Below are 16,251 nucleotides of genomic sequence, written 5' to 3' on the forward strand. Positions count from 1 at the left end.
GAAACGCGGCACAGACATTCCAAAGGTTTATCGACATGGTGACTAGAGGTTTGCCTTTCGTCTATGCATGCATATACGACATACTCGTGGCCAGTAACTCGGACGAAGAACATAACCAACACCTCCACCTGCTATTCGAACATCTCCGTCAATTTGGTGTTTTGTTATCAACCCTACTAAATGTTTGTTCGGAGTTGCTTCCCTTCATTTTCTCGGGCACATTGTCGATAAGAATGGAATTCGTCCCCTTCCCGAGAAGGTCAAGACCATCGTGGATTTTCCACCACCCACATCTCTCCGCAAATTAAGGGAATATCTCGGTCTAGCGAATTTCTATCGACGGTTCGTGCCCCACCTCGCTGAAATAGCGCAACTGCTCACGGATTTGCTACGTCAGCGAACCTGCAAAAATGCAGATATAGCTCTGACCGAAGATCAACTCGTTTCTTTCGCTGCCCTGAAAAAAGCGTTATCTAGCGCTACCATGTTGGTTTATCCAAAACCAGACGCTCCACGATGTTTACTCGTTGATGCATCCGATTCCGGAATTGGAGGTGTGCTACAACAGCTTGTTGACGGTATATGACAACCGTTGTCTTTCTTTTCTAAGCGGTTAAAACCCGCGGAAACCAAATACAGCACATTCAGTCGGGAATTATTAGCGGCATACCTGGCCGTTAAGCATTTCCGTCACATGCTAGAAGGTACCAATTTTGCCATATACACCGACCACAAGCCATTAGTATACGCATTTAACACCAAGCCGGATCGCCACTCGCCGAGAGAAATCCGCCACCTCGACTTCATATCGCAGTACACGACGGATATACGCCACATCAAAGGGACGACCAACTTAGCAGCCGATGCACTTTCACGTGCGCAGATCAATGCTATCCACACCACGTCTACAATTGATCTGGCACGTATAGCAGCTGACCAGGAGAATGACGAAGAACTTCTAAAGCTCCGGAATTCGTCATCTCTGAAATTTCAGCATGTTCCGCTACCATCATCCACGGCCCATATTTGGTGTGATATCTCCACTGGTTACCAACGCCCTTATGTACCACAGAAATATCGTCGAGAAGTTTTCTCTGCTCTACATTCTCTGTCACATCCTGGTATTTGCTCCACTCAAAAGCTGATATCGACCCGTTTTGTGTGGACCAGTATCAACAAGGATATCAGAGAATGGACCAAGTGCTGTGTTGCGTGCCAAAAAGCGAAAATCCACCGGCACATAAAATCACCAATCGGTTCATTTTCGCAACCCGACGCGCGATTTCAGCACGTGCACATCGATATCGTCGGACCCCCGCCACCTTCGCAGAACTATTCATATCTGCTAACTTGCGTAGATCGTTTTTCGCGATGGCCCGAAGCCTGGCCCCTATCTGATATATCAGCAGAAACGGTCGCCAAAACGCTGATATCACAATGGGTTTCGCGTTTTGGCACACCCGCAACAATCACCACCGACAGAGGACGTCAGTTCGATTCCCACCTTTTCACCGAGCTGACTCGTCTCCTCGGGTGTAAACACACCCGCACTACGGCTTACCACCCTGCAGCAAATGGCATGGTCTAACGCTTTCACCGCCAACTCAAGGCATCTATCAAAGCAGCTCCAGACAGTTCTCACTGGTTGGAACATTTCCCTCTCATCCTCCTTGGAATTCGATCCACGATTAAGGAAGAACTGGGATATACTCCGGCCGAACTCGTTTATGGCACAGCACTCACCTTACCTGGGCAGATGATCGAACCTGTTTCACAAAACTTTCCTGACTCACAACAATATGTGCACCGATTACGGACATCCATGTCGCAGTTATCACCTTCAGGCCCCAGACAACAGAACGTCGTTTCACGTGTCCCAAAAGATATCAACACTTGGACTCATGTCTTCGTGAGGAATGATGGGATACCCTCTCAACTTCGACCACCATGTTCCGGGCCCTACAAGGTCATCAAAAGAGAACCCAAGTATTTCGTCCTCGATATTGAAAGTAAACGAAATACGGTCTCGATTGATCGTTTAAAAAAAGCTTTCATCGAGGAGGACTTACATTCAGTCCCCTCCTTTCCTCGAACAGACTCGGCAACTCCAGCGAACACCACAGATTCTGCACAACCCCGACACACCAAATCAGGAAGAACAGTTCGATGGCCAGCAAGGTTTGTGCAAGTTTTTCGGGTAAGTTCTGAACTCCTAACTTATCCATCTTCCTAATGAAATGCATACATCAACACATAACTCACATAACTGCATCACCCACATACAACCCAGAGAAATCAAAGAACATTCACGTACATAAAAAAAAAAAAAACGAAAACAAGAACGTTGTTCCACATCAACGAAAAACTGTCTGTATAAACTTTTACGGAACATTTCACAATCGAACTTTGCCGATGAACATTTCTTTCATTTTTGCATGTACATATTTTTTGTTTTCTCTTCAAAATGTTTTGCTTTCTTATAAATATATTTTTGCTAACTGTATATTCACACACATTTACAAATCATGTTCTCATGTGTGCTATCTTTTTCGATCTTTTTCGCCACTGAAAGACACCTTGCCTCTATTAGACCTCTAGTGGGTCGAGTAATCAATAGACGCACATCTCTTTCAACGCGCCAACATATTTCTGCCTGGGCACATATACATATTGCCCACCTTATAGCACATACAAACAGCAAACCTTTCATTCATATTTTTATCGTTCAATGTGTAAAATTTTTTCTGCATACACACAAAGAATAACATTTCCAATATCGTTCGATCTCTGTGGCTTTCTCACTAGTGTAAGAGTTAGCACTTCCTTCTCTAAGCTTGGATTCGAAATCGAATCCAAGAATCATCGGTCGTCAAATACCAATGCATGCAAAGGCGCGAAATTAAGATTCCTTTGTTCTGACAAAAAGTGATTGATCGTCTCCCTTTGACCTCCGACCTGAGCCATGTCAGGCGAAGTTCAAGAGGACGAACGATGACCTACTTAAACAGTAACTGTGTTGCGATATATCTATTTTTCTGGCTATTTGAGATTTTATAAATAGAAAGGAAAAAACGGCTACACAGAGAGAACCGGAGCTGACGCTAAAGCAGACACTACACGTTTTGGAGACGACTAGAGAATATGCCTACAGGTTACTGTCCTGAATGATTTACTCACACACACACACACACACACACGCAAACATATTCTTCTTTAATATGTATTCTGTACAAGCAATGCGTAGCATTGCTTACAAAATTTATGTAGTGTAAATAAATCTCTATTTAATCACGAAACAACTTATGTATTTATTAATACATACACACATCCACTACACATGTATGCGTGTGTGTGTATATATATATATATATATATATATATATATATATATATAATATATATATATATAGTGAAGATGCGTGGCTTAGTGGTTAGGGCATTCGACTGACGATTTTAAGGTCGTGAGTTCGATTCCCGGCGATGCGTTGTGTCCTTGAGCAAGACACTTTATTTCACGTTGCTCCAGTCCACTCAGCTGGCAAAAATGAGTTGTACCTGTATTTCAAAGGGCCGGCCTTGTCACACTCTGTGTCACGCTGAATCTCCCTGAGAACTACGTTAAGGGTACACGTGTCTGTGGATTGCTCAGTCACTTGCACGTTAATTCCACGAGCAAGCTGTTCCGTTGATCGTATCAGCTGGGACCCTGGTCGTCGTAACCGACGGAGTGCTCCTATATATATATACACATATACATACACACACATACACATCGACTTACAGGTACACAAACCTTCGTACATATGTATATATACACATGACGTACATATACTTCTGCATACATTATTACGCATCCAAAACATGAATTCGTCACAAGCACAAATGCATGTAAATAAATAATCAAATATAAATATACATACAAACACATATATACTTACATAGACACACACAAATATATACATAGATGCGTAGCAGTGATTTGAAACCTAACTGCTACATACTCGGTTTAGACACAAGTGAGCCACCATAGTTTCACGTGATCGGTGTTTAAATCGACTAATCAGGGTGAGGTGGCGGCTTGATATAGTTTTCTCGAATGCTCTTCTTATACCCTATTCTATCTATCTATCCGCTCAGTCGAAGTCGGCTCTCGGTTACTCGATGGATCAGTGTCCTCCAGCCAGTTCTATCCTGGGTCGCTTCTTTCAGATTGGCTATGGCCATTCACGTGTCACTCTTGCTGGTGTCAAGCCAGCGGGTACTTGGTTGGTCTCTTCCTCTCTTGCCACTGACCCTTCCGAGCACGATGTCCTTCTCCAGGGATTTTCTCTGCATAATATGACCAAAATATGTCAATCTATGCTTGGTGATCCTAGCTTCTAGCGACAGTTTTGGCTTGATCTGGTTAAAAACTTCTCCATTAGTGAGCCTCGCTGTCCATGGAATCCGTAAAATTTTTCTCCAACACCAAAGCTCGAATGCATTAATTCTCTTCTGGTCAGCTTTCTCTAGTGTCCAGGTCTGGCATCCGTATGTTGCTACTGGGAAGACGATTGCATTCACCAATCTGCATTTGGTAGCGAGTCTGATGTCTCTACTCTTCCAGACCTTGCTCATGCTGACCATTGCCTTTCTGCCTAGTACTATCCGCCACCTTATTTCTGGAGTGCAGTTACCATCTCGATTTAATTTGAAGCCAAGGAAGATGATATCATCAACCACTTCGATCTCTTCATTATCGATCTTGATGCTGATATTTGTTGTGGCTGCTGTTAACATGATCTTCGTTTTCTTGACATTGAGGTACAGCCCAAATTTCTCACTCTCTTTCTTGACTAGCAGAATAAGATTCTCTAGATCCTTATTATTTTCTACCAGCAGGGTTGTATCATCTGCATAGCGAAGGTTATTAATATTTCTTCCTCTAATCCTTACTCCAATGTTGCTATCCTCCAGGCCTGCATTCCTCATGACCTTTTCAGCGTACATGTTGAAGGCTGCTCGTAATAGGATGCAACCTTGCCAAGTGCCTTTTCCAATCTCAAACCAATCAGTGTCACCATATGGTGTCCGTACTGTAGCCTCTTGGTTTCGATAGAGTTATCTAATAAGCTGGACAAGGTGTAAAGGTGTCCCCATTTCCTCCAGAAATTTCCATAACTTGTCATGATCAATGCTGTCAAAGACTTTGGAGTAACCGATGAAACACATGTACAGCTTCTTTTGGTATTCTCTTGCCTTTTCCATAATCCACCGTAGGTTGGCGATGTGATCGCGGGTGCTTCTTTCCTTTCTGAAACCAGCTTGCACCTCTGGCAATTCTCTCTCAATAGTTGTGTTCAGGCGCTTCTGGATGATTTTAAGGAGAATTTTGCTTACATGGGGGATCAGGGTGATGGTACAGTAGTTTGCGCAGTCCTTGGTGTCTCCTTTCTTTGGTATTGGGATGAAAACTGACCTCTTCCATTCCCTTGGCCACTTACAGGTTCTCCATATTCGTTGGCAAAGCGATGTTAGCGTTTTTGTTGGTATTGGCTTGAGTAATTCTAGTGGTATGCCATCAGTACCAGGGGCTTTTCGGTTGGCCAGCTGTTTCATTGCCCGTACCACCTCATCATCCAGGATGTTTGGCTCCAGTTCCAGTCGCTTCTCTTCTGCCTGCTCATCGAGGTTGTTCTCTTCTTGGTCATCCAGTTCTTTACCATTTCTCCCACGGATGGTTGCTTGTCTGGCCATGAATGCTGTACGGGTCTTCTTTACATGTTGGTAAAGTTCTCTCATGTTCCCTTTCCTGTATGCCTCCCCTGCCCTTGCACATTCCTCATTCCAGTATTTCCCTTTGTCCTTCCTGGCGGCCTGTTGGAACATTGCATTCAGGCGCCGCACTTCATCCCTGCTTCTGGTCATCTTTGTTCTCCTTCTTTCTTCTGCTATTACATAAGTCTCCTCCGAAATCCACTTTGCTGATCGTGTGGGTTTCTTATACAGTACATGTTTCTCTGCTGTTTCAACGACAATTTCCTTCACGTTCTCCCATATTTCTTCTGCTTCTTGATTCTCTTCGATGGCAAGCAGTTCGAAGCGGTTCCTGATCTCAACAGCGTATGATGGACCGATCTTGTTGGTATCAAATTTCTGGCAAGCGGGTGGTCGCTTGATGCTGCAGAGTCGCATCTTGATCTTGCATTAAAAAACCCCATTTTGGCGCCTTTCTAATCGCAGAGTGTTAAAAGCAGCTGACTGACCCGTGCCTCCACCCTTGCATGCAGACAGCTCTAGATATTTGCGCAGACACCTCAAGGTTCTTGGACAGACTCATTCTGAACATTCACACAATGTTTCATAAGTAACTTCTACGGATGCTGAGCAGTTGTTCACTCTGTCCTAGTCGGCAATTATTATTACTGCTCATTGTAAATAGTCAAAACCAAATATCTTCGTATCTCTCTCTTTACTCTTTTATTTGTTTCAGTCATTTGACTGCGGCCATGCTGGAGCACCGCCTTTAATCGAGCAACTCGACCCCGGGACTTATTCTTTGTAAGCCTAGTACTTATTCTATCGGTCTCTTTTGCCGAACCGCTAAGTGACGGGGACATAAACACACCAGCATCGGTTGTCAAGCAATGCTAGGGGGACAAACACAAACATACACGCACACATATATATACATATATACGACGGGCTTCTTTCAGTTTCCGTCTACCAAATCCACTCACAAGGCTTTGGTCGGCCCGAGGCTATAGTAGAAGACACTTGCCCAAGGTGCCACGCAGTGGGACTGAACCCGGAACCATGTGGTTGGTAAAAAAGCTACTTACCACACAGCCACTCCTGCGCAATATTTCCATTAAATGTTCGCGAGTTTCCTTCACTTCATGCAGCCAATGCAATCTTTTTGCTACTACACAAGCGACAATCAACCAGCGACTGATACATACATACATAGGTATGTACGTATGTATGAATTCTTTTATGCGTTTCATCCTAAAGGGTGTGACCATGAGTGTATATATATGCACCATATATATACACTCAGAACCTGTTGCCATCAAGGGTGGTTTGAACAGAAGGTTATGTTGTGAATTTAGTGCTGCCTTGCCCTGACTACAGTCCAGACCTGGCATCATCAGATGACCACCTTTTCCAAGCCATGGCTCATTTCCTGCATGGACAGAGGTTCAACAATGTGAATGATACTGGAAACATGTGCAGGGAATTTTTTTGCCTCTAAACTACCCAAATGATACAAGCATGGAATTGAAGCGATATATTTTGCTGTATAAATGCTTTCCATATGTAATTTGCTTGAACTATTAATTAAAACTTCAAATATGAAAAATCTTTTGATACAACCTTGTATATATATATATATATATATATATATGGAGGGGGGGGCGTGTTCGTATGTATGGGAACCAGCCTTTCTTTTCTGCATGTTTCATTAAATACATGACTGTTCAAGTGTCATCTTTTTTACTTTGGACGTTTCATTTTCTTATTAACTTTTTACAGTTGGTTTGGCACAATAGGGTTCCTAAGTTCATATTCGACATTTTTATCTCATCATCATGAATGGAGTTGAATATATTTGACGTTTGTGCTGTTTATATATTCTGTGAAGTCATTGTCCTGAGTACACAGTATCAAATTCTTACATATTGAGTAAGAACAATTATCAGCTATTGTTACACTCTGGTATTACATTATTTGAGCTATATACCTGTCAGATCTTGATCATTTTTATAGACTGTTTTTAAGATGTGCATTTTCACAACCATGAGATTTCGGGTTCAGTCCCACTGTGTATCTTGGGTACATGCCTTCTGCCATGACCTTGGGTCAAGTAATGCCTTTTGAGTGAAATTTGGCAGATAGAAACTGTAAATAAGCCCAGTGTCTGTGTGTCCATGTTTGAAAAATAGTTATCAGACTTAAAATAAGTACTAGGCACATTATTATTGACTTAAACCCTTCAAGTTGGTGCTGTAGTATGGTTACAGTCCCATGACTGAAACAAGGAAAAAAACAAAAGAAAAACAATGAGAAATACAATGAGAAGCAAGTGTTCAGAAGTAAATAGATATTCAATCGCAATTATGACAATGTCTCTTTATTGAGATGATATAAACTTAAGGACTAGATTCTTTAGTTTGTTTCTCTTTAGGTTTTGTAGCTACAGCAATGTCTTTCAGTTCTGGCAACAGTTCCTCTAAGACAGCCCCTTCATTAGACTCTATTATTTCTTCATGTTCGTCTTCATTGTGAGACTTCATATCTTTAATTACCAAATCTGGAAAAAGAAACAACTAGTATTTGTTAAAATGTTTATAAAGGTTTTCCTCCAAAGAATCTATAAATACTGGTTTCAAATTTTGGCACAAGACCAGCGAGTTCGGGGGAGGAGGTAAGTCAATTACCTCAATACCAGTGTAACTGGTACTTATTTTATCAACTCTGAAAGGGATGAAAACCAAAGTCAACCTTAGCAGAATTGGACATGAAATGTTGCAAAGCATTTTGCCCAGCATGCTAATGATTCTGCCAGCTCACCACCTTCAAAGAATCTATTAATATTAATACAATAGTACCAATCTACATTTGGTGTTATGTTCTAGAAATTTTGTTTGAAAGAAAGAATTAAATGAAAGGAAGTGAATAATACACCCTTCCTTGCTTTCGTTCCTGCTGCTACACCTGCATTTTCGTTTCCAACACCATCCCCCACACAGCAGACTCAACAACTGCACTTTTTACATAAGGAACTCTTTCTGATGCACCTCTAACAACCTGATACAGGTACTCCAATGTTCCCTCTTAAATCTGATAAACATAGAACTGGCTGCCAACTGTTTGACAGGTTTGCAGAGCATCTTAAGGACATGGCATTACCTGTCTGTTGACAATTCTGTTCTGCCAACCACTCCAACAAACACTTCTCTATCTTCAACTTGGTTTTCAACACCAGATCTCCAGAGGAGAACATTTTTTCTCCCCAAACTTACATGCCCTACAGTTTGAATTCACTACATCAATTCTTCTAACATGCATTTTCAGCATATTCATCAACCACTTCCCCTTGCTCCCTCCCACTGTTCCCATGCACCCTACTTACACCTTCCCCCACTACCCACATCATCCTCACATCTACACTCATCCCTAACATACTAACATGTGTTCCCCACCACACACACACACCGTTCAGGCTCTTGACTGAAACCTTACTGATACCAGACGCTAACTACCTATAAGTTGTACCAGCAGATGCGTCGCCTTCAGCAGAGGCTGACGTGTTTTCGCTGCTCCAACCTGTCAGCGGCCAAGACACAGAAGACACAGAAATACAAATACAACCCAGCAGGACTACTGATAAACAACTGTAATTACTGGAAGATCTACTATTTTCTGTGAGTAATTTGAATTTCCCTCAAAATAAGTTAAAGACTTCCAAACCTACAGTTTGGGACAAAAATTTTAGAAACATAAATATCTCCATTTTTTGTGTGAACATTTTGCCGTCACCTCTTCCTTGAGTATCAGATTATGTAAAAATGCCTTTATTGTAACAACACAATTAAATGCACGCTAAAATTATGGACGCAAACACCTGCTAACCTTTATTTTCTTCTTGACTACCCGAAATATGCAAACATACTTTTTATTGCAATCACAGAAATAAACACGTGGAGAATAAGAAGAAAAAAAAGAAAAGAAAAAATACTCTTTATAGTTTCTCTCTGCTTGTACACGACTCTATTCACAAGTACTGTTCATAGTCGGCCCCTCCTTGATCTTTCTCAAAGTCAAGGTCACTGTTCGCAAGTTCCATCAACACCATTGCAGACATTTGAACTCTCTTTGACCCATTGTTCTTCATCTCACTTTATGAAAGCAGTAGTTGCTGCTACAGCTATTACTACTGCTGCTATCAGAATTTACTGCTGTTACTACTACTGCTACAATTAGAAACATACAAGTTGACGATGACACCGAGATGTTTTTCCCCGTGTCTGAATTATACCGGTGGCACCAACGAAAAATCCCTTTCTTTCTCTGTGTTGGGAGAAAAGAGAATTTACAATAAAAACAAACCCTCAGCCCTCCCTCCAGTGTATAAATTACTTTAAAAGGGAAAAACGTGAGGAGAAAAAAAAAGAAACAATTAATCTAAATTAATGATAGACAAAAACATGTGCCTTTTCGCACATAAACACATTATTCACACATATACAAACATACGCAGACGCAAATATTGAAGTACTAAATGGCACGTCAAATGATATTTAATCGTGTGGAACATTTTACATGCATATCAATATTCTAAAGTTGGACCTACTATTCCTTATCCTAAAGCTGCTTCAGACAACTAGGAAGGGTTCCCGACTCGTTTCACCGTCTGCTTTCAATCTTGGATTGTGATTCGGTTCAGCCCAAACTCTCTCAGATTTTGTCTGCTGTTGCCTACTCCTACAAGGATTGCAGCTGTTTTTTGTTCCTGATTTAACTCAGATTTGTCCTAGAGCCTATAGAAGTTTGTTTTTGGTCAACCATCTATCATGTCAGCTACCTACAGATCGAAACTGAGATCTGTGAGAAGGGCTTCTCATCAGGATGATGGTCCTACCAACGGTCATCTCAACGAGCAGTTGCTGTTGCTCAAACAAGAGATCGAGCATCTAAAGTCTGTTGTTGCTCATTTACTGAATAAACAGTCTCCTATTGACGCAGAGCCACCCTTGATTTCTTCCCTGGAGACGTCCAAACCGGAGGGAACAAAATCGAAGCGGCCAAAGAAGGCGAAGGAACCGGTGGTCGTTTCCGCAGATGATCGTTCCTGTGTGGATTCTTCCTCATCTGCCTTTTCGGTCCCGGAGGTTCCCCAACCTAATTTGAGGAGCGTAGACTTAAACCCACCTGAAGACCATTGTTCTCCCCGAAAGAAGAAACATCAAAACTCCAGTGGGGCAGATTTAGCTATGAAACCTGATCATGATAAAATCTGTTTGGATTCTCCCTCACTTGTCTTTCCCATTAATGCCATTGCTCAACCAATTCTGAACGATCTCGATGTGAGTTCATCTGGGGAGTGGTGCTCCCCCAAGCCGAAGAAGAGGCAGTGCAGTTCCAAACCAGGCAGGAAAGTTATGACCACTAAACCCATTCCGATCGACCCCACAGGCCGACATAAGTCTGATGGCTATGAAACCACCCTTTCGAAATCATCCAACGAAGAATCGAATGCCGCAGCTCATAGTAGAGAACATTTTGCCCACTCAAGATCAGCAATCATTTATGGTAAAGCTGAATCCACCTGTGATACAGGCATAAACCACCTAAAAGAAGACATAAATTTTGTTTCCATTTTAGTTGGAAAATTGTTCTCTGTCAACAAAAATGTCAGTATCCATAAGGTCGCTCGGCTAGGAAGATTCCAAGCGAACTCAACCTCAGATACTAGACCATGCCCAATAAGAGTAATCTTTTCTTCCGATCAGGAGGCTTCAACATATCTGAACAGAGCTCAGACGTATGCCTGGGAGGATCCCAATATGGGTTTTCGCGAGGAATACTCACTGAGAGAGAGAATTCGCCGGAGAAACCTAATATCCGAACTGAAGATGAGAAAACAGATGGGAGAGAAGGGTTTACGCATCCAAGATGGACAAATAATCAAGTCCTACCTCTGGTCGCATGCTGTAGTACTGACAGGGAAAGTGAATTGAGGGCGAATCGAAGTAAAGTAGATACCCCCGTCAACGATGCTATCTCTGATACCCCTTATTCTGCTTGTTCCTCAACTCCCACCCCTCAAACTTCACAGCTCAGCATCGTCTATACCAACTCGTGCTCCTTATTTCCAAAGTTCAGCGAACTATTTACACTGGCCATGCGTGACTCCCCTGATGTGATAGCTATCACCGAGACTTGGCTGACTCCAGCAGTAAAGGACTCAGAAATCCACCTACAGGGCTACGTCCTCTTCAGATGTGACAGAGAAAAAAGGCGAGGTGGAGGTGTTGCTGTGTATGTTAAATCTGATCTCAAACTGTCCAGCGGTATTCTACCCACTAATGCTCAACCTACAACAAAATTTGATGCCATCTATTGCAATCTGAGCCTATCTGAGTTTTGCCTGCCCATGTTAGCTGTCTACAGGCCGCCTCTTGCGAACCCCCAGGACGATGCTCATTTACTCGAAGTGATAAGATTCGTTTCAGCTTCTCATGACTGTTTGATATTAGGAGACTTCAACAGTCCCACGATCGATTGGCCCGCATCAATTTGTACATCATCTTCCCGGTTCGGCCAGGCCTTTCTTGACGTGGCTGAAGATTGTTTTCTATCGCAACATGTTGAATATCCGACAAGGCATTGGTCTGGGCAGCAGCCATCTATGCTGGATCTGGTATTCTCCCACTATCCAAGATCAGTGTCAGACGTATCTGTGTGTGCCCCCCTCTTGCCAAGAGTGATCAGGCGGTCCAGAAGTTCGTCATGCACATAACTTTTTCTATGCCCACAACTACTTCGCTGCCACGTAGAGTCTTCTCTGCAATTAATCTTGAAATTCTAACCGAGGCTTCCGCGCTTCTGGACTGGCGATCCCTGATGACGTAGTCCTCAGTTGACGAACTATGGTCATTCCTCAAAGCATATGTAATCTGGTTGACTGACCAGGCAGTTCCCGTTGGGCTTCCCAAGAAGAAGAAACACAAGCCCTGGGTAACGAAGAAGGTTAAACGAGAACTTCGACTCAGAGATATTGCTTGAGCTGAATTCAAAAATCTGGATTCGACTGCAGCTTTTGAGGTGTACAAAACTCAACGAGACCGAGCCGTGAAAATTGAAAAAGAAGAACGCTTCAGTTATGAATACAAAATCACGGCAAACGACAGTAGCAATCCAAAAACCTCCTTAGCCCATGTCCAACGGAATTCCCGCTTGAACAACCAAATTGCAACGTTGGTAGACTCAACAGGCGTATCGATTGAGGACCCTTATCAACAGAGTCAATTATTTGCCGAGGCTTTATCAACTATTTTCAAACAAGATGATGGTCGTGAACCCCCTCCATTTGATAGATCGGTACCTCCAATGCTTCGACTGGTCATCACGCGAGACGAAGTCAAACGTGTTATTCAAGGCCTCGATGTCAACAAGGGTCACGGCCATGACGGCATACACCCACGGGTTATCAAAGCGTTGGCTCCGGTCATCTGCGAGCCCTTAACACGTCTATTCAATATGTGGACTGGAGAACAGCGATAATCTGTCCAATTTTCAAGAAAGGGAGCCACGAAGACCCGTTTAACTACCGACCGGTTTCCCTTACATCAATAATCAGCAAGATGTTCGAAACCATCCTTAAGAAAAGTATGACGCTCCACCTCCAAAACACAGCCTCTATCTCTGATTCCCAACACGGCTTCGTGCCGAAGAGATCATGCTTGACCAACTTACTGGTAATGGAAGAATTGGTGATGCGCATCCTCGATGATAGTGATGCTGTTGACATCGTTTTATTGGACTTTGCCAAAACTTTTGACTCGGTAAACCACCGCCTATTACTTGTCAAGCTTCAAGCATATAGTTTCCATCCGGATATTGTACGATGGGTTGGTGCCTTCCTCTCAGATCGCTCCTTCCAAGTCCAAGTTAATGGTTCGCGGTCCGACGTCTCCAGTGCGAGCAGTGGCGTGCCTCAAGGTTCAGTGCTTGGGCCCTTATTGTTCTTAGTCTTCATAAATGACTTGCCCGACAACCTCACGCAACACACCCTTCTATTAGCTGACAATGTCAAACTGGTCGCTCCTCGCGGTGATATAGAGGATCTTCGTCGATGCCTCCACCAAATTTGGAGGCGGTCTAACGAATGGGACCTGTGTCTGAACGTGTCAAAGTGCTGTCATCTGCCTGTTGGCTCTCCTCCTGCAACTCAACTTGATTTCGAGCCGGGTCGTTTGCTGCTGGAGAGGACCGATCAGGTAAAGGACCTGGGTATCTTGGTGGATTCCTCCTTTTCGCCTTCGGCCCAGTGCGTCCATGCTGCCAACAAAGCACGCGGAATTCTGTTCTTGATTTGACAGTCATTCGGAATGCTCACAGCAGCCATATTCCTACCACTCTATGTCACGCTGGTGAGACCCATATTGGAGTACGGGATTCAAGCCTCTTCTCCTTATCTCCTCAAAGACATACAGCATCTCGAAAGAGTCCAGAAGCTGGCTACCCGCATGGTTTATGGTCTCAAGAATTTGTCTTATGAAGAAAGGCTGAAGATGCTCGACCTTTATTCTCTAGTAAAACGCCGCCGCCGTGGTGATCTCATTCTCGCTCACAACATCATAAGCGGAAAGTGTAACCTCTCGAAAGAGCTGCTCCAGAGCGTCGGCTGCGGGGTCATTCCGAAAAGCTCTACCTGCGACGATTTCATCTCAATCAAAGGAGAGGAGCTTTCTCCGTCCGGGTTGCGGATCTGTGGAACAAGCTGCCAGACGAGATGGTGAAGATGCCGACGACCGCTTTGTTCAAAGTCTCCCTTGACCTCAAGTGGCCTGAACTCTTTACATGAACACCACCCTGTACATAACTCCATGTCCCCCTACATGGCCTTGCTTTTTGCTTTTGAGCCAAAAAATTAACTAACTAACATCTGATCAATGTTACACACATATATATATGGAAGCACACAGACACTGCTAACCTCACCAACCAAGCACTCTCAGTCAGTCAGTAGATGGAGAGATAGATGACACTTCTCCTATCTGCAATCATTCTCAACACCCCCTCATATCTGTCATAAATGCCCCTCACCACCTTTGTTGCACCACTCACTGTGGCCACTCTCGTGTATCTATGACTTCCACTCTGCCACTGTACATTTTCATCCCTCACCTCTCCACTCTCACACACTGCACATCAGCTTCCTTATTTCTGATCTATCAACAAATTTAAGACACTATTGCTCTCCATACCTACAGTATCCCTGCTTGTCACCACCTCCTTCCTCAACTACTTCCATCTTTCTCCTCTCTCCATCCTATGCTGACATACACCTCAACCAAACCCCCATCCTTATTGCTCATACACTATAACCACCTCTAGCCATCTGTCACTATCCTCTCACACTTTTATAAAATTACCCAACCTTTCCTTCCTCCAGTCTATATTCTCCCATCCTTTACCTTGAGAATATGCTCTGACACTATCACCGCCGATTTTATCTCCCTTCCAGCTACTCTCACTAATCCTCATATAAAGTTGGGTAGTCATATATCTCCTCTAAAGAAAGACAACTGCGCTTGTCTCCATATCATTCTTTAGCCTTCAACATCTGTCATAAAGCAAGCTCTCCTGCTTTCAAAAATACTCCCACTCAGCTGATAGGGATTGTTCTGTTTTCTTTTATCTCCTTTCTTTGACTGGCAATTTACTTGGCAACCTTATTAGTGCTGGTGTAAGGGGAAAAAAATCACCCACTACACACTGTAAAGTGGTTAGTATTAGGAAGAGTGTCCAGCTATGCAGCTCATTGGATCCTGTCAAACTGACATGCCATGAACAAGTTCAGAAAGAATCTGCTAAAAATCTTCAAAGAATTTGGCCTATCTATAAACATTTACTATCAATTTGACAAAAGTCAACTTCTTGGATGTAACCCTAAACTTGAAGACAGAAGCCCAATGAGGAAACTGTTTACATCCACAGAAACTCCAACCATCCCTAGCTGTAATTAGAAATTTAGTCACAGGCATAAATAGGAAAATCTCTAAGCTGTTAGTAGATAGAGAAATCTTCAAACAGGTCCTTCACCCATTTAAACAAGGCAGCAGGAAGGAGTGGATTCATTGAGTAGTACATATGGAGGACACCCCCAGAAAGAGAAAGCTAATCTCGTCCAATCCTCTATTTAACCTGGAAGTTTTAACCAGCCTAACTTGGACCTTCCTGATGTTAATGAAGAAAACATTTCCCCAGAACCCATAAGTATTATAAACTCTTCAATCTCCACAATGTTATTCCTGCTTAGACAACATTGCTTCAAACATCATACACTACAATAGACACAAATTCACACCTAGATAACCACTAGTCCACACCCCAACCTGTAATGGTTGAAATCCTACCAACAACCCACTGGCAGGATCCTGTCTCTCAAAGGTTGCTATCTACAGACTACAACCTTTGAGATGCCTCACACTATCTAATGACATTACATAGCAGGGAAGGTTATACATAACATAAGCATTA

At 43.0% G+C, this 16,251-nt stretch overlaps 3 protein-coding genes across 3 annotated transcripts in view; 1 reads left to right on the forward strand and 2 right to left on the reverse strand.

Moving 5' to 3' along the window:
- The first annotated feature begins 694 nt into the window (after nt 1–694).
- Nucleotides 695–5,098, forward strand: LOC115210498. Its single transcript, XM_029779102.1, has 3 exons — nt 695–1,354; nt 2,097–2,197; nt 4,957–5,098. Exons 1-3 carry the CDS (start codon nt 695–697, stop codon nt 5,096–5,098), a joined length of 903 nt encoding a protein of 300 aa, XP_029634962.1.
- A 2-nt stretch (nt 5,099–5,100) lies between these two features.
- Nucleotides 5,101–6,174, reverse strand: LOC115210500. Its single transcript, XM_029779103.2, has one exon. The coding sequence runs from the start codon at nt 6,172–6,174 to the stop codon at nt 5,101–5,103; it is 1,074 nt and encodes a 357-aa protein (XP_029634963.1).
- Nucleotides 6,175–8,083: 1,909 nt separating this feature from the next.
- Nucleotides 8,084–16,251, reverse strand: part of LOC115210272 (E3 UFM1-protein ligase 1) — a 120,251-nt gene continuing 112,083 nt past the window's right edge. The window contains exon 17 of the mRNA XM_029778763.2: nt 8,084–8,293. Within this exon, the coding sequence (XP_029634623.1) occupies nt 8,133–8,293 (161 nt within the window). The 3' untranslated portion in view covers nt 8,084–8,132. The remainder of the gene's footprint in view (nt 8,294–16,251) is intronic.

The sequence above is a fragment of the Octopus sinensis genome, linkage group LG4 (assembly GCF_006345805.1).
Source record: "Octopus sinensis linkage group LG4, ASM634580v1, whole genome shotgun sequence".
NCBI classification, from domain to species: Eukaryota; Metazoa; Mollusca; class Cephalopoda; order Octopoda; family Octopodidae; genus Octopus; species Octopus sinensis.

Excerpts from the sequence above, each read along its gene's own strand:
- LOC115210498 (XM_029779102.1), top strand. The coding sequence starts at position 695 with ATGCTAGAAGGTACCAATTTTGCCATATACACCGACCACAAGCCATTA. Across the intron at positions 1,355-2,096 it reads ATTCATATCTGCTAACTTGC|ACTCGGCAACTCCAGCGAAC; the intron begins GTAGATCGTTTT and ends TTCCTCGAACAG. Across the intron at positions 2,198-4,956 it reads GGTTTGTGCAAGTTTTTCGG|GCCTGCATTCCTCATGACCT; the intron begins GTAAGTTCTGAA and ends GCTATCCTCCAG.
- LOC115210500 (XM_029779103.2), bottom strand. The coding sequence starts at position 6,174 with ATGCGACTCTGCAGCATCAAGCGACCACCCGCTTGCCAGAAATTTGAT.